At 42.3% G+C, this 18,490-nt stretch overlaps 1 protein-coding gene across 2 annotated transcripts in view; it reads right to left on the bottom strand.

Moving 5' to 3' along the window:
* The window catches only part of camkva (CaM kinase-like vesicle-associated a), a 231,384-nt gene that overhangs the window by 30,838 nt on the left and 182,056 nt on the right, over window positions 1–18,490 (bottom strand). For both annotated transcript variants that reach the window (XM_063067719.1, XM_063067720.1), the window contains exon 6: window positions 1,605–1,725. In XM_063067719.1, coding sequence (XP_062923789.1) covers window positions 1,605–1,725 — 121 coding nt within the window. The remainder of the gene's footprint in view (window positions 1–1,604; window positions 1,726–18,490) is intronic.

Genomic DNA, 18,490 nt, shown 5'->3' with positions numbered 1-18,490 from the left:
GTACTACAAAAGAGGCCATGCAGCTCCCCTACCGTTGGTCTTTCCAATAAACCATTGAACTTGTAGTATTCTACATTACCAATATTCAACAGGGTCTTGTGATCACCAGAAAAACATCCAAGACAATCACTCGCTGTTAGACTGGTACTTGCTGAAACTCTTAATTTAATTTTGCCAATGAGTAATCACTTCTTACTGCAATTGTCTATCCATTAGTTAATTGGATTCACAGGGCCAATTTTGGAGCCTGATAGACTGGTAGTATGTAACAAAAACTCAGCTCTAGTGCTCAATGCATCATTTAAGTGGATGGGGACACCTGTGATACCTGTAGATATTACCACCAAATTCCTGGTATACATTTCTAGTGCAGGTTCTTTAAGGTTGTCATAGCCAAGGATTGGGGGGCAGGTGGTAGTGGGGGTAAACTCCCACGACCTACTAAATGCTCCCAGTGGCATGCATCTCAAATAGCCTCTGATAACCAACTCCTGGCCTTCACTTGTGACTTAGCTACTAAGCCCAGTGGAACTGTTTCTACTGACAGAAGGGGCAAAGGCGGGTTACTTAAAACCAGTTGTTCCTGACAGGTGGGGCTCATTGGCCATGGTTGGCAGCTCATCTAAGGGAAGGAAACCTTTGAACTTAAACCTTCACTGCCTTCTCTCCATACCTATTCATAGGGAAGGCTTTAGGAGTAAGCCCCAAGAAAAAATCCAGCGCTGGAGTTCCTAAGACAGTCCTATGTTGAGATCAACACTGACTGACAACTCTTGTAACACCGCTGGTGCCAAACTGTATCGGTCTCTGCAGTTCCTTTGGATTCATCAGCTGTGTGGAAAGGGGGAGTCAGACACCTGGACAATAGTTTGCTCTCCATATTGCATTGCCCTGGCTTGCGTATCACATAGACAGCTTGTACGCCACATCCATTATCAAACCCAACCAATGGAGACCTTAATTTCCAGTACACAGAGGTCTGTGATCCAAGAGCACCACAAAACCAAGAGGTGCCCCACTTTTCCCACTCTTATTTATGTGTACAAGTTACTGGCTGTGTTCAAATTTATTTATTTATTTTGAGGTACAGTACAGTAACAGGCCCGTCTGGCACTACAAGCCTGCACTGCCCAATAATATTCGTGGTCAATTAACCTACTAACTGTGAGAGGAAAGCAGAGTACCCTAAGTCATGGTGAGAACATAGAAACTTCTTACAGACAGCAGTGGAATTGAACTCAGATCAATAGTGCTGTAATGGAGTTACTGTATACTAACCTCTACTCTACCATGCCACCAAATTAAGTGAGTATTTCATTGGTTTGTGAAGTGCTACTTATTATTATTATTTTCTTTCAGTATTTGTATAGATTTTGTCTTTTGCGCATTGATTGTCCATCCATCCTGTAGGCTCCAGTCTTTCATTGATTCTATTGCGTTTCTTGTATTTACTGTGAATACCCACAAGAAAATGAATCTCAGGAGTTGTATATAGTGACGTATATGTACTTTGATAATAAATTTACTTTGAACTTTGAAAATTACATCAAAGATGTTAGGTAAACGCATTATTATCTCTCGCATCTTTACCTATGAGATCTCACCTAGATACTCCGGAGTGCCACAAGGCTCTTTAATCAGCCCGTTCTCCATCTTTGCCAGGTGAAAGTCGCTTATTACAATCTTGGAGTTTTTTAGGCGATTGAAATAAACTAAGTTCTCCAACTGAAAGAAGCAGGGGAAGAAAACAGATTCAAAATTGATGGAGAGTATGGATAATTATTATTAGTAGTCATAGGATGTCATGCACATCAGCTGTTTGGCTCCAGCAAAGGCTGAGAGCCACCACATAACACCGCACTAATAATTTAAAGACAGTATCAGAGGAATAACAAAAATGTATTTTTTTTTCCTGAGTTACCCAAACATTGGTGGAAAATGTTGTGCACTCTCTTTTCATTGTTACCATCAAGGAGGAGCTACACACTCAATGTTTCAGAAACAGCTTCTTCCCCAAAAACCATCAGATTTCTGAATGGACAATGAACCCATGAATACTACCTCACTATTTTTTCTTATTGTAACACACTTTTTATTGTAATTTATAGTTTTTATTACTATGTATTGCAATGTACTGCTGCCACAACAATAAAATGCACTACATATGCTAGTGATATTAAACCTGATTCTGATTCTAGGAAAAATAACAATGAATTAAAAGCAGTCAACATGCTGGGTGCAGTCAATCTGGCAATTTGACTGTATTGGGGAAGGGACGTTAGTGGAAGGGGGTCGTTAGGGGCTGGGATTTAGGAAGGAATTTGTAGCTAATATAAATGACTGTTAAAGGCAGTTCCACCCCTTTTTAAATAGAGACCTATAGTCAAGAGAGCATTTCAACATGGAATCAATCCCTTTGGCCCATCTAGTCCATGCTGAGCTGTTATTAATTGTTGACCCACACCTTGACCTTAGCCCTCCATACTCCTGACGAAGGGTCTCGGCCTGAAACATCGACTGCACCTCTTCCTATAGATGCTGCCTAGCCTGCTGCGTTCTGCGTTCACCAGCAACTTTGATGTATGTTGCTTGAATTTCCAGCATCTGCAGAATTCCTGTTGTTCCCTCCATACTCCTCCCATCCATGTGCTTATCAAAACTTAACTGTTGAAATTAAACCTGCATCCACCACTTCTGCTAGCAACTCCTTCTGCACTCTCAACACCCTCTGAATGAAGAAGTTACCACTCAGGTTTCACTTAAGTATTTCACCTTTCACCCTTAATCCATGACCTCTAAGTCTAGACTCACCCAACCTCAGTGGTAAAAGCCTATCTGGAGCCTCACTGGGATGACCCTATCTATATCTTTCAATATGTTGTATACCTCCATCAAATCTCCCCTCGTTTTCCTTCACTCCAGGGAATAAAGTCCGAACCTATTCAACCTTTTCCTAGAAATTGGGTCCTCAAGTCCCAGTAATTTCCTTATAATTCTCAAGAAGCTTTAAAATTGGGCAATTAAAATAATTTAAACACACTGTAGAGAGGTGTGTTACGGCTGTCACTTAACAATCTTAGAACACTTTTAATGATATTTAAATTTTTGCATTCTCACCAGCCCAGGCAACAAATGAAACCAAAGAGTCCAAGAGGAAGTACATTATTCTTGGAATTTTATAAAATGGAAGTTATTTTATTATTTCTCCTGTCTCTTTATCCAGTGTTTTTGATATAACATTGCTGTATCTTTCAGGATTTTAGTAAGGTCATGACCCTTTCTAACTTCCCAGATAATTCACTTTTGTTATAGTTCTGTTTCCCAGATAATTTCCTTATAGCTTGGTTCCTTTAGTGTCCAGAAGCATGATACCAGCATTACTGAGCATAAACTATCTGGGCTAAGAACTTCAAAAATACACATTGATCTAAACAACAAAAGTTTTAATCTCACAATGTGATAAACTATTTTCTCCATTAATACTAAAGGTCCAGTTATCTTTTGGCTTCAAAGGTACTTCCAGCAATTTATCAGGCAAATATTTGTGAAGCGAAGTTAACAAAAATTTATGTTTGCTATGAGTTACTCCAACTCACACAACCATAGTGATTCATTTGTTGGAGAATACCATATGACATAGGAGTAGGATTAGGCTATACAGCCAGTCAAGTCTGTTCCACCATTCCATCATGGCTGACTTATTATCCCAATCAACCCCATTCTCCTGTCTTCCTCCCATAACCTTTGATGCCCTTTTCTAATCTGGAAGCTATCAACCTCTACTTTAAATATACCAAATGGCTTAGCTGCTGCAGCTGTTTGTAGCAATGAATTCCACAGATTCACAACCCCATAGCTAAAGAAATTCCTCCTTATCTCTATTTTAAAGAGACATCCTTCTATTCTGAGGCTGTGCCCTCTGGTCCGAGACTCTCCAACTATTTGAAACATCTTCTCCTCATCCATTCTATCTCAGCCTTTCAATATTCGATAGGTTTCAATGAGATCCCCTCCTCATTCTTCTAAACTCCAGTGAATACAGGGCCAGAGCCATCAAGTACTCCTCATACATTAACCCCTTTATTAAACAGAAAATGCAACTCAAAATGCCTCTATGAAGTAGAAGATTAATAGAGTCATAGAAAAGTACAGTACAGAAACGGGCTCTTTAGCCCATATAGTCCATGCCGAATCATTTAAACTATCTACTCCCATCAACCTGTACTGGGACCATAGCCCTACATACACCTACCCAAACTTCTTTTGCATATTAAAATTGAGCTCGTTTGCACCACTTGCTCTGGCAGCTTGTTCCACACTCTCATGACCCTCTGAGTGAAGAAGATTCCCCTCATGTTCCCCTTAAACTTTTCATGTTTCACATTTAACCCATGACCTCTAGTTGTAGTCCCACCTAACCTCAGTGGAAAATTCCTGCTTACATTTACCCGATTTATACCCTTTATAATTTTGTACACCTCTAATAAAACTCCCCTCAATCTTCTACGTTCCAAGGAATAAAGTCCTAACCTATTCAATCTTTCCTAATAACTCAGGTCCTCCAGTCCCTGCAACATCCTTGTAAATTTTCTCTGTACTCTTTCAACCTTATTTTACATCTTTCCTGTAGGTAGGTGACCAAAACTGCACACAGTACTCCAAATGTCTTATACAACTTCAACATAACATCCCATCTCCTGTACTCAGTACATTGATTTATGAAGGCCAATATGCCAAAAGCTTTCTTTATGGCCTTATCTGCCTATGACACAGTCTTCAATGAATTATGGACCTGTATTCCCAGATCCATTGTTCTACAGCATTCTTCAGTACTCTACCATTCACTGTATAAGTCCTACCTAGTTAGTCTTACTGAAGTTTTTCAGACCATTTTTCCTGCTGGCTGAGTTCCAAATGCAAGGTTTGGTAGTATTCTTCACTGTCCACTGCATGCCCAAAGTTGGTGTCATCCACGTATGTGCTGATCTGGTTAACCACATTATCCAGATCATTGATGTAGATCATTGTTGTAGACAAACAACAACAATGGACCCAACACTGATCCCTGCAGTTCTCCACTAGTCACAGACCTCCAATCAGAGAGTCAATCACTCTCTGGCTTCTCCTACAAAGCTGTTATCTAATGTTTTCAGTTAAAAAAACATTTGCTTCGGGTGTGATAGAATCGGAGGAGCAAGAGGTGTTGCATTGCTTGTCAGAGAAAATATTACAGTGGTGCTCTGGCAGGATAGATTAGAGGGCTTGTCTAGGGAGGCTATTTGGGTGGAATTGAGGAATGGGAAAGGTGTAGTAACGCTTATAGGGGTGTATTATAGACGACCTAATGGGGAGCGAGAATTGGAGGAGCAAATTTGTAAGGAAATAGCAGATATTTGTAGTAAGCACAAGGTTGTGATTGTGGGAGATTTTAATTTTCCAAACATAGACTGGGAAGCCCAGACTGTAAAAGGGCTGGATGGTTTGGAGTTTGTAAAATGTGTGCAGGATAGTTTTTTACAGCAATACATAGAGGTACCAACTAGAGCAGGGGCAGTGTTGGATCTCCTGTTAGGGAATGAGATAGGTCAGGTGACGAAGGTATGTGTTGGGGAGCACATCGGGTCCAGTGATCACAATGCCATTAGTTTCAATATAATTATGGAGAAGGATAGGACTGGACCCAGGATTGAGATTTTTGATTGGAGAAAGGCTAACTTTGAGGAGATGCGAAAGGATTTAGAAGGAGTGGATTGGGACAATTTGTTTTATGGGAAGAATGTAATAGAGAAATGGACGTCATTTAAAAGTGAAATTTTGAGTGTACAGAATCTTTATGTTCCTGTTAGGTTGAAAGGAAAGGTTAAAAGTTTGAGAGAGCCATGGTTTTCAAGTGATATTGGAAACTTGGTTCGGAAAAAGAGAGAGATCTACAATAAGTATAGGCAGCAGGGAGTAAATGAAGTGCTTGAGGAATATAAAGAATGTAAAAAGAATCCTAAGAAAGAAATTAGAAAAGCTAAAAGAAGATACGAGGTTGCTTTGGCAAGTAAGGTGAAAATAAATCCAAAGAGTTTCTATAGTTATATTAATAGCAAAAGGATAGTGAGGGATAAAATTGGTCCTTTAGAGAATCAGAGTGGACAGCTATGTGCGGAGCCAAAAGTGATGGGGGAGATTTTAGACAATTTCTTTTCTTTGGTATTCACTTAGCAGAAGGATATTGAATTGTGTAAGGTAAGGGAAACAAGTAAGGTAGTTATGGAAACTATGATGATTAAAGAAGAGGAAGTACTGGAGCTTTTACGGAAAATAAAAGTGGATAAGTCTCCGGGTCCTGACAGCGTATTCCCTAGGACCTTGAGGGAAGTTAGTGTAGAAATAGCAGGGGCTCTGACAGAAATATTTCAAATGTCATTAGAAACAGGGATGGTGCCGGAGGATTGGCGTTCTGCTCATTGTTTAAAAAGGGTTCTAAGAGTAAACCTAGCAATTATTAGCCTATGAGTTTGACGTTAGTGGTGGGTAAATTAATGGAAAGTATTCTTAGAGATGGTATATATAATTATCTGGATAGACAGGGTTTGATTAGGAACAGTCAACATGGAAGGTCACGTTTGACAAATCTTATTGAATTTTTTGAGGAGGTTACTAGGAAAATTGATGAGGGTAAAGCGGTGGATGTTGTCTATATGGACTTCAGTAAGGCCTTTGACACGGTTCCACACAGAAGGTTGGTTAGGAATGTTCAATCGTTAGGTATTAATATTGAAGTAGCAAAATGAATTCAACAATGGCTGGATGGGAGATGCCAGAGAGTAGTGGCAGATAACGTGTTTGTTAGGTTGGAGGCCGGTGACTAGTGGTGTGCCTCAGGGATCTGTACTGGGTCCAATGCTGTTTGTCATATACATTAATGATCTGGATGATGGGGTGGTAAATTGGATTAGTAAGTATGCAGATAATACCAAGATAAGTGGCGTTGTGGATAATGAAGTAGGTTTTCAAAGCTTGCAGAGAGGTTTAGGCCAGTTAGAAGAGTGGGCTGAAAGATGGTAGATGGACTTTAATGCTGATAAGTGTGAGGTGCTACATTTTGATAGGACTAATCAAAATAGGACATACATGGTAAATGGTAGGGCATTGAGGAATGCAGTAGAACAGAGGGATCTAGGAATAATGGTGCATAGTTCCCCGAAGGTGGAATCTCATGTGGATAGGGTGGTGAAGAAAGCTTTTGGTATGCCGGCCTTTATAAACCAGAGCATTGAGTATAGGAGTAGGGATGTAATGTGAAAATTGTACAAGGCATTGGTGAGGCCAAATTTGGAGTATTGTTTACACTTCTGGTCACCGAATTATAGGAAAGATGTCAATAAAATTGAGAGAGTACAGAGGGGAATTACTACAATGTTACCTGGGTTCCAGTATCTAAGTTACAGAGAAAGATTGAACAAGTTAGGTCTTTATTCTTTGGAGTGCAGAAGGTTGAGGGGGGACTTGATAGAGGTATTTAAAATTATGAGGGTGGTAGATAGAGTTGATGTGGATAGACTTTTTCCATTGAGAGTAGGGGAGATTCAAACAAGAGGACATGAGTTGAGAGTTAAGGGGCAAAAGTTTAGGGGTAACACAAGGGGGAACTTCTTTACTCAGAGTGGTAGCTGTGTGGAACAAGCTTCCAGTAGAAGTGGTAGAGGCAGGTTCGATTTTGTCATTTAAAAAAAAAATTGGATAGGTATATGGACAAGAAAGGAATGGAGGGTTATGGGCTGAGTGCAGGTAAATGGGACTAGGTTAGAGTAAGCGTTCGGCAAGGACTAGAAGGGCCGAGATGGCCTGTTTCCGTGCTGTAATTGTTATATGTTATATGGTTATTAGTACAGATTAAGCTGCCAGACCTGATGGACCAGGGCTATTGACCCAAAGACAGGAAGAAGGTACTAAGAGTGCAAAGAAATTTAAATAAATTGAGAATACAAAGCTAGAATTAAAGCAGAAAATGCCAGAGGCACTGAGCAGGTTCTGCAGCATTTAAGGAGCAGTTAACTAAGTTAATCTTTCACCTGTTGACACTTCTTCAGATCTCATGAGCATAGAACAGTACTGCACAGTACAGGCCCTTCAGCCCACAATGTTGTGCTCACCTTTTAACCTACTTTAAGATCATATAGCCCTCCATTTTTCTTTCAACTGTAGCAAAGCATTTCTGATTTTATTTTAGATCTCCATGTTCTAGGGTACTTTTAATAAATAATTAATTTTGTTAATATTACTAATACATATTTGTGAACTGTTCTGAAAATTCTGTTTTAACGTTAATCATGTATCACAGCAAGAATACAAAACTGGAGGTTCAAAGGAATATCTTTCAAGAAATTTTTGTCTATGCCAGTGCTAGGGTTGAGAGGGTTGAGAATTTCAGATTGCTAGAAGTGAATGTCACCGATAGCCTGTCTTGGTCAGAACATAGGTGCCACGGCCAAGAAACCTCACCAGTACAGTACCTCTGTTTCCTCAGGATGCTAAAGGCATATGGCATGTCCCCTTCGACCTTCACCAATTTTTATTGATCCTCACCAGTAGAGGGCATCACAGCTTGATAGTCAACTGACACACATCAAAGTTGCTGGTGAACGCAGCAGGCCAGGCAGCATCTCTAGGAGGAGGTACAGTCGACGTTTCGGGCCGAGACCCTTCGTCCACTACTGAATAGTCAACTACTCTGCTCAAGAGTAAAGAGTCGTGGAAGCAGCTCAGAACATTGTGGAAACCAAACCGCTCTCCATGGAGTCTTGTCTACACTTCTCACTGCCTTGGTAAAGTCAGCCCACATAATCAACCCCACCCCCTCCCTTGAATATTTTCTCTTTTCCCCCTTCCCACAGGGCAGCAGTTATAAAATCCAGGAAGCACATAAGAACAGGCTCAAGGACATCTCTACCCTGCAGTTCTGAAGTTATTTAACAGTCCCTTATTATGATAAGATGTACTCTTGACCTCAACATCTACCTTATAACCAAGCACTTTACTAAAGTGATCTGTATAGATGGCATACAAAGCAACGGTTTTCACTGTACCTCAGTACATGTGACAGTAATAAACCAATTTACCAATTTAAATTGATGATCTTATAAACTGATAACTAGTTCTGGATATAGAAGGAAGGATGTAGAAGCCTTAGAGAGGGTGCAGAGGTGATTTACCAGGATGTTGAAGGTGATAAACTGAGAGCTTGGATACATACATGGAATTATGATGTAATGGCCATTACAGAGACTTGGCTGGCACCAGGGCTGGAATGGATTCTCAATATTCCTGGATTTCAGTGCTTTAAAAGGGATGGGGGGTGGGGGGGAGGAAAGTCAGAAGGCATGAGATCCAGGGAAGTTTGGCCAGGTGGATTCAGAATTGGCTTGCCTGCAGAAAGCAGAGGGTCGTGGTGGAGGGAGTACATTTGGATTGGAGGGTTGTGATAGTGGTGTCCCACAAGGATCGGTTCTGGGACCTCTACTTTTCGTGATTTTTATTAACAACCTGTATGTGGCGGTAAAAGGGTGAGTTGGTAAGTTAGCAGACAACACAAAGATTGGTGGTGTTGTGGATAGTGTAGAGGATTGTCAAAGATTGCAGAGAGACATTGATAGGATGCAGAAGTGGGCTGAGAAGTGGCAGATGGAGTTCAACCCGGAGAAGTGTGAGGTGGTACACTCTGGAGGGACAAACTCCAAGGCAGAGTATAAAGTAAATGGCAGAATACTTGGTAGTGTGGAGGAGCAGAGGGATCTGGGGGTACATGTCCACAGATCCCTGAAAGTTGCCTCACAGGTAGATAGGGTATTTAAAAAAGCTTATGGAGTGTTAGCTTTCATTAGTTGAGAGATAGAGTTTAAGAGTCGCGAGGTAATGATGCAGCTCTGTAAAACTCTGGTTAGGCCACACTTGGAATACTGTGTCCAGTTCTGGTCGCCTCACTATAGGAAGGATGTGGAAGCATTGGAAAGGGTACAGAGGAGATTTACCAGGATGCTGCCTGGTTCAGAGAGTATGCATTATGATCAGAGATTAGAGGAGCTAGGGCTTTACTCTTTGGAGAGAAGGAGGATGAGAGGAGACATGATAGAGGTATACAAGATATTAAGAGGAATACATAGAGTGGACAGCCAGCGCCTCTTCCCAGGGCACCACTGCTCAATACAAGAGGACATGGCTTTAAGGTAAGGGGTGGGAAGTGCAAGGAGGATATTAGAGGAAGGTTTTTTACTCAGAGAGTGGTTGGTGCGTGGAATGCACTGCCTGAGTCAGTGGTGGAGGCAGATACACTAGTGAAATTTAAGAGACTACTAGACATATATATGAAGGAATTTAAGGTGGCGGGGGGGGGGGTTTAAGGGTTGGCACAACATTGTGGGCCTAAAGGCCTGTACTGCGCTGTATTATTCTGTGTTCTATGTTGCCTGGATGAGAGAGCAAGTCTTATGAGGATAAATTGAGTGAGCTAGGGCTTTTCTCTTTGGAGCGAAGGAGGATGGGAGACTTTACAGAGGTGTACAAGATGATGAGAGGGATAGATTGAGTGGGTAGCTAGAGACTTTTAGCCTCAGGGTGGAAATGGCTAGGGGACATAATTTTACGGTGATTGAAGGAGAGTATTGGGGGAGATGTCAGAGTTACGTTCTTTACGCAGAGTGGTGAGTGCATGAAATGCCTAGCCAAGAGTGGTGGTAGAGGCAGATACATCAGGGGCATTTAAGAAACTCTTAAATAGGCATGTGGATGATAGGAAAATGGAGGGCTATATAAGAGGGAAAAGTTAAATTAATAGGTTGGAACAACATCACGGGTCAAAAGGCTAGTACTGTGTTGCAATCTTCTGTGTTCTATGTTCTAACTGCGAAACGGGATGAAATATTCTGGGCCACCGTGTAGACTGTGCAATGCTTATTCACCAAAGCATGGGTTAAGGCTCCTGCATCATCATTGTGCATAGCATATGGAGCTCTTGATTATACAGAGGAGTGAGATTTAGAGCTAGTCATAGCACTTGTTGTGTAGACATATGGAGCTCCCGTTTATCGAGTTGGGTATATTTTGAATGCTTTTGTTTAAATCATGAGCGTTCTGACGACAATGCAGATTGGCTTGAAAGAGCTTTGAGCAGAAGTATTGCTGATGGTCTGAATAAAAAAAATGCATGGCTCGAACATTTGTTAGAAGTTTCTGAATAAATATCTTCACTGATGTCACAAAATCTCTGAAACCGTGGGTTTGGCAACCAGCCAATCTCTTTCTGTCATCAACACCTACCGCATACAAAAATAATTGGGGAGAAAATCTACAAATAGAAAGTCGATGTTAATATTCATCTTAAGAATTACTCATCATGAGGATCCATCAAAGGGATATTTTTTAAACCCACCATTTAATAACCATCGCTTTAGCTGACACTATGTGCCTGCGATGTTGTTGCAAGTAAGCTTTTCATTTTACTTGTGCATACATGTACTTGTGCGTATGATGATAAACTTGACTTTGACTTTGGGTAACCAGGCCATTTCAAAAGCACCTGAGAGTCACAAAGTCAAAGTAATATAGGACAGGAGCAGCTCATCTCATCCATGCCAAACCAAGTTGGTGCCATTTACCTGTGTTTGGCCCATAGTCCCCTAAATCTTTCCTATTTATTTACTTATCTAGGTCTTTTAAATATCACAATTGTACCTGCCTCAACTACTTCCACTGGCCATCGCACTGAGTCTGGAGTTACATATATGTCAGACCAAGTAAAGATAGTGGATTTCATAAAGTCATAGATTGATAGTGTTATTTCCTTCCCTTAATGGACACCTACTGAATATTGATAGACCTAGATAGAGTGGACGTAGAGAGGATGTTTCCTGCAGTGGGCAAGTCCAGGATCAGAGGGCACAGCCTCAGAATAGAAGGATGTTCCTTTAGAGCAGAGATGGAAGAATTTTTTTAGCCAGATGGTGATGAATCTGAGGAATCAATTCCCACAGATGGCTGTAGAGGCTAAGTTATTGTTTATGTTTAAAGCAGAGGTTGATGGGTTTTTGATTAGTAAAGGCATCAAAGGAAGAAGGGGGAGAATAGGGTTGAGAAGGAAAATATATCAGCCATGGTTGAATGGCAGAGTGGATTTAATGGGCCAAATGGTATAATTCTGCCTCTGTGGCTCATGGACTTTTAAAGATAATACTCACCATTTAGAAACATAGAAACACAGAAAACCTGCAGCACAATACTGGCCCTTCGGCCCACAATGCTGTGCTGAACATGTACTTACTTTAGAAATTACCTAGGGTTACCCATAGCCCTCTATTTTTCTAAGCTGCATGTAGCTATCCAGGAGCCTCCTAAATCACCCTATCGTTTCTGCCTCTACCACAGTCAATGGCAGCCCATTCCATGCACTCACCACTCTCCGTGTAAAAAACTTACCCTGGCATCCCCTCTGTACTTACTTCCAAGCACCTTAAAACTGTGCCCTCTCATGTTAGCCATTTCAGCCCTGGGAAAAAGCCTCTGACTACCCACACGATCAATGCCTCTCATCATCTTATACACCTCTATCAGGTTACCTCTCATCCTCCGTCGCTCCAAGGAGAAAAGGCCAAGTTGACTCAACCTATCTTCATAAGGCATGCTCCCCAATCCAGGCAACATCCCTGTAAATCTCCTCTGCACCCTTTCTATAGTTTCCACGTCCTTCCTGTAGTGAGGTGACCAGAACTGAGCACAGTACTCCCAAGTGGGGTCTGACCAGGGTCCTAAGAAGCTGTAACATTACCTCTCGGCTCTTGACCTCAATCCCACAGCTGATGAATGCCAATGCACTGTATGCCTTCTTAACCACAGAGTCGACCTGTGCAGCAGCTTTGAGTGTCCTATGGACTCGGACCCCAAGATCCCTCTGATCCTCCACAGTGCCAAGAGTCTTAATACTATATTCTGCCATCATATTTGACCTACCAGAATGAACTACTTCACACTTATCTGGGTTGAACTCCATCTGCCACTTCTCAGCCCAGTTTTGCATCCTATCGATGTCCTGCTGTAACCTCTGACAACCCTCCACATTATCCACAACACCCCCAACCTTTGTATCGTCAGCAAATTTACTAACCCATCCCTCCACTTCCTCATCCAGGTCATTTATAAAAATCAGAAAGAGAAGAGGTGCCAAAACAGAACCCTGAGGCACACCACTGGTCACCGACCTCCATGCAGAATATGAACCGTCTACAACCACTCTTTGCCTTCTGTGGGCAAGCCAGTTCTGGATCCACAAAGCAATGTCCCTTTGGATCCCATGCCTCCTTACTTTTTCAATAAAGCTTGCATGGGGTACAAATGCCTTGCTGAAATCCATATACACTATATCTACTGCTCTACCTTCATCAATGTGTTTAGTCACATCCTCAAAAATTTGAATCAGGCTTGTAAGGCATGACCTGCCCTTGACAAAGCCATGCTGCCTATTCCTAATCATATTATGCCTCTCCAATTGTTCATAAATCCTGCCTCTCATGATCTTCTCCATCTACTTACCAACCACTGAATGAAGACTCACTGGTCTATATTTTCCTGAGCTATCTCTACTCCCTTTCTTGAATAAAGGAACAACATCTGCAACCTTCCAATCCTCCGTAACCTCTCCCATTCCTATTGATGATGCAAAGATCATCGCCAGAGGCTCAGCAATCTCCTCCCTCGCCTCTCACAGTAGCCTGGGGTATAACTAGTCCAGTCCCGGTAACTTATCCAACTTGGCACTTTCCAAAAGCTCCAGCACATCCTCTTTCTTAAGGTCTATGTAGCCCCCCTGGCCACCCTCAGGGTCGCTCGGCTCGCTGTCGTCTAGGGAAACAGCCTCGGCCCCGCCAAACTGGGTAATTAGTTTGTGTGGATGCTGTGTGAGGTACCCCACCCCTCCCAAATAACAGACAATACACCAGATGCAATTAAATGATATACAGTTTATAGATATTACTGGAACTATATAATTAAAAGAGAATAAAATATAAAAGGAAAATAAAAGGCGCCACACTTATCAAAGTTCAATCTCTTCGTGCACAAAAAACCCTTTGGAGCTCAAGGACCACCTTCTTCACCCTGTGACCCCCTCGGACCACCTCGACCGGCCGCCTGAGACCAACAATGGTGGTCGACCAGACGCTCCACACAAATCCGTCTCCGTCTCCTTGCCGAACATCCCGCTCGGGGTCCGACCCTGTTAGCGGACTCACAGCACCTCGTCCATCCTCTGTCTCGCTCTCCCGCCTTCTGCCCCCAAAATCCCCTCGCAAACAGTATCTTCAAGTACACCAAAACCATAACAACTATCCCAATTGGTTAATAACGTATTTCTTATCACCCTCTAAACCACAACAAGCTGCTAGCGCAAACTTTCTCAGCGTTTAAGACAACAAAGCCGCATTCCCCAGATTAACATAACAAAGACGCCATTTTAATTAGCCTCCGCAGTAACATAAAAATCGAAACCCCCTTACAAGGTCTATATGCTCAAGCTTTTCAGTCTGCTGTAAGTCATCCCTACAATCACCAAGGTCCTTTTCTGTAGTGAATATTGAAGCAAAGTATTTATTAAGTACCTCTGCTATCTCCTCAGGTTCTGTACACACTTTTCCACTGTCACACTTGATTGGTCCTGTTCTCTCACATCTTATCACCTTGCTCTTCACATACTTGTAGAATGCCTTGGGGTTTTCCTTAGTTCTGTCCGCCAAGGCCTTCTCATGGCCCCTTCTGGCTCTCTTAATTTCATTCTTAAACTCCTTCCTGCTAGCCTTATAAATATTTAGATCTCTATCATTAGCTAATTTTTTTGAACCTTTCGTAAGCTTTTCTTTTCTTCCTGACTAGATGTTCAACAGCCTTTGTACACCATGGTTCCTGTACCTTACCATCCTTTCCCTGTCTCTTTGAAACGTATCTATGCAAAACTCCACGCAAATATCCACTTCCACCCACGGAGACTCAGTAGACAACCCCTCCATGACTTCCTCCTTTTCTGCAGCCGTGACACTATCTGTGATCAGCAGTGCCATGCCCCCACCTCTTTTGCCTCCCTCCCTGTCCTTTCTGAAACATCTAAATCCTGGCACTCCAAGTAGCCATACCTGCCTCTGAGCCATCCAAGTCTCTGTATTGGTCACAATATCATAGCTCCAAGTACTGATCCACGCTCTTGTTTTTTTTAAAAAATGAGACTAGTCACTGTTAGCAAGGCCAGAACTTATGGTCTGTCCCTCGCTGTCCGAGAGAAAGTGGAGGTTAACAACCTCTGCTGTGAGTGCTCCCACATTACCGATTGGTAGGGTGCTCCAGAAATTAGGCACAGTAATGACAATTAGCTGGCCATATAGTTCCAAGTCAGAATGGTGTGTGAGTTGTGAGGAAGCTACAGTTGGTGCTGTTCCCATGCATCTGCTGCCCTTGTCCTTCTTGGTGGTAGAGATCACATGTTGCTGATGGAGATATACAGCAGTGCAGTTTGTATAGGTGTGCACCTGTGGTGAAGGGAATGAATTATATAAAGTGCTAAATGGGATGCCAAATAAATGGACTCCTTTGTCCTGGACATTGTTGCTGAGTTTCTTGTCTGGTTGTTGGAGCTACTTTAATTCAGGTAAGCGAAAATAATCCTTCACTTTGCCGACTTGTCCTTGAACCAGATCAAAAGGCCTTGGGAACTCAATAGAGGATATCCAACCTCTGAACTGTTCTTTTAGCCTCAGGGTTTCTGCAGCTGAACCAACTGTGTGTCTGATCAACAGGGGCCCTCAGTATATGGAGGACTAGGGGGCATTCCCCCAGAATGTGGGGGACTGGGTAAGGGAATGTTAAGGCTAGGTGGTTCCATTTTCTCTTGTAGTTGATGGTCATTGTCTGAGACCTTTGTGGCTTGAATCCTAAACCCACATCACCACTATCCTGAACACTGATCACATTTTGCATTAAGCTAGCTCTTGCATTGTTTCAGTTGCAGAGAAACTGCACATGGAGCTGAACGTTGTGCAGCCAACAATGATCACCTGACCGTCTGATGAATGAAGGTTATTAATGAAGCAGTTTAAAGTGATGGGGCAAGGGTTTGACCTAAGGAACTCTGCAGTCATACTGTATGGCTGGCAAGATTGAATTCTAACAATGGCAACCATCTTCTTTTATGCAAAGTGTGACTTCTGACCTTTAAATATCAGTATAAACAGAGCTCCATGATGATGCACACAGTCAAATGTTGCCTCATAGTCAAGGGCAGTAACTCTAGGAGTCATAGAACACTACAGCACAGAAACTGGCCTTTGGCTCATCTAGTCGGTGCTGAACTGTTATTCTGCCTAGTCCCATTGACCTGTACCTGAACCCTAGCTCTCTATACCCCTCCCATCCTTGTACTTAACCAATCTTCTCTTAAATGTTACAGTTGAACCTGCAGCCACCACTTCCACTAGGAACTTATTCCATACTCTTACCACCTCCTGAGTGAAGAAGTTTCCCCTCACCTCGCCCTTAAATATTTCACCTTTCACCCTGAACTTATGACCTTTCGTGGTTGTCTCACCCAATCTCAGTGGAAATAATCTCTTTGCATTTACCCCAATTACACTGTAATTGTGTACATACATCTCTATCAAATATCCTCATATTTTACTGCGCTCCAGGGAATGAAGTCCTAACCTTTTCAACCTTTCCTTGTAACTCAGGTCCTCAAGTCCCAGCAACATCCTTGTAAATTTTCTCCGTACTCTTTCAATCTTATTTTTGTCTATCCTGTAGTCGGTGACCAGAATTGCACACAATCCTCCAAATTAGGCCTCACCAACCTCACATAAAATCCTAACTCTTATATTCAATACTCTGATTTATGAAGGCCAATATTGCCTTACCCATTTACTATCAGAGATCCAGGCCTACAACTACTACTACTACTATGTCGACTCAGGCCTAGGGGGCCAGCGCCAGATACAGTGACGGACTCTCCCCTTCTCCCTCTCCCTCATCAGTGTGTTCAGTTCATCTACATTAGCCACGCCGCTGTCTTCTAGGAGCGTGTTGACCATAGTCTTGGGAAGGCGCCCTGGTTTCATCCTCCCATGCTTGGGCTCCCATGTGATGGCTAGATTGGCAGGTAGTTCGGGGTGGCGTAGATAGTGCCCCGTTAGTTGCAGTCTTCTTGCCTCGATTTTAGTGGTGATCATCGGTAGGTCGTCATAGAGCTCGACGTTTGTCATGTGCTGTTGTCAACTTGCATCAAGAGCCATCTAGAACATTCGTGTATAGCAACCATCTAGAGACTTCCACATAGTCTTTGTGAATGTCCATGTCTCGCATTCGTATGTGAGAATGGACTCTATGACTGCTATGAAGATCCTCTTTTTAAGCTCTCTGGTCAGGTTCGACTTCCAGATTTCCTTCATGTCGTTCATAGCCCTCCACGTCAGCGCCTTCCGTATCTTTATGTCCTTCTCTGAATTCATCATTCTTGACCCGAGGTACTTGTAGTCAAAGACTTTCTTAATGGTATCATTCTTTACAGTCTTGAGAGTACCTTCGTCGCAGTGCAATGCCATGTACTCTGTCTTTTTAGCGTTTAGGTGAAGTCCAACTTTAACATACAACATAGGAATATTAATTAGCATAGAAATAGGCCACTCATCCCCTTCAGCCTGGCCCTGTACTCTAAAATATTGTGATTGATCTTCCAACTCAGTAGTGTTTGTTTTGCACTATCACCTTATCCTTCAATTCCTCTGACATCCAAGAAAACTGATCAATCTCTGTTGTGAACATTTGACCCCCGAAAGCTTTTTGGCATAAGGAATTCCTTTTGTTCACCAACCTTTGATTGATTCTCTTTTCAATGTGCAAGATTTCTTAAAAGGGCAGTGAGCAATGTGCCAAGAGTCTCATAAAATCACAGCACAGAAACAGGCCCTTTAGCCCATCTTGTCCATGCTGGCTTGTTTTTCTGCCCAGTTCCATCTTCCTGCACATGGACCATTGCCCTCTATACCTCTCTCATCCAGCTACCTATCTAAGCTTGTCTTAAACTGAACTTGTATCGACCACTTCCACTGGCAACTTATTCCACACTCACACGTCCCTGTGAGTGAAAAAAATTTCCCTTAAACATTTCACCTTTCACTGTAAACCTATGATCTCTAGTTCCAGTGCCATCCAATCTGACGAGGCATATGTGTTTTGTTGGGTAAGCAACCAAGTGACATGAGCAAAGGTAGGTTAAGGAGGTACAGGTTAGCCCTGTTCTAACTGAATACTTGAACAGGCCAAAGGAGCTGAATGGATAACTCATCTACTGGATTTCTCACCTTCAGTTGGAGCAGCTGATCGTGAGCTAACACTGGCTAACTGTAAGGTAGTGTGGTGGTAGAGTTACCACACAAACTGAGTTCAGAGGCACAAGTTTGAATCCACTCTATTTATG

This window comes from Mobula hypostoma, chromosome 15, assembly GCF_963921235.1.
Source record: "Mobula hypostoma chromosome 15, sMobHyp1.1, whole genome shotgun sequence".
NCBI classification, from domain to species: Eukaryota; Metazoa; Chordata; class Chondrichthyes; order Myliobatiformes; family Myliobatidae; genus Mobula; species Mobula hypostoma.
Note: the sequence above shows the minus strand (reverse complement) of the source record. Positions and strands in the feature narration are given on the sequence as shown.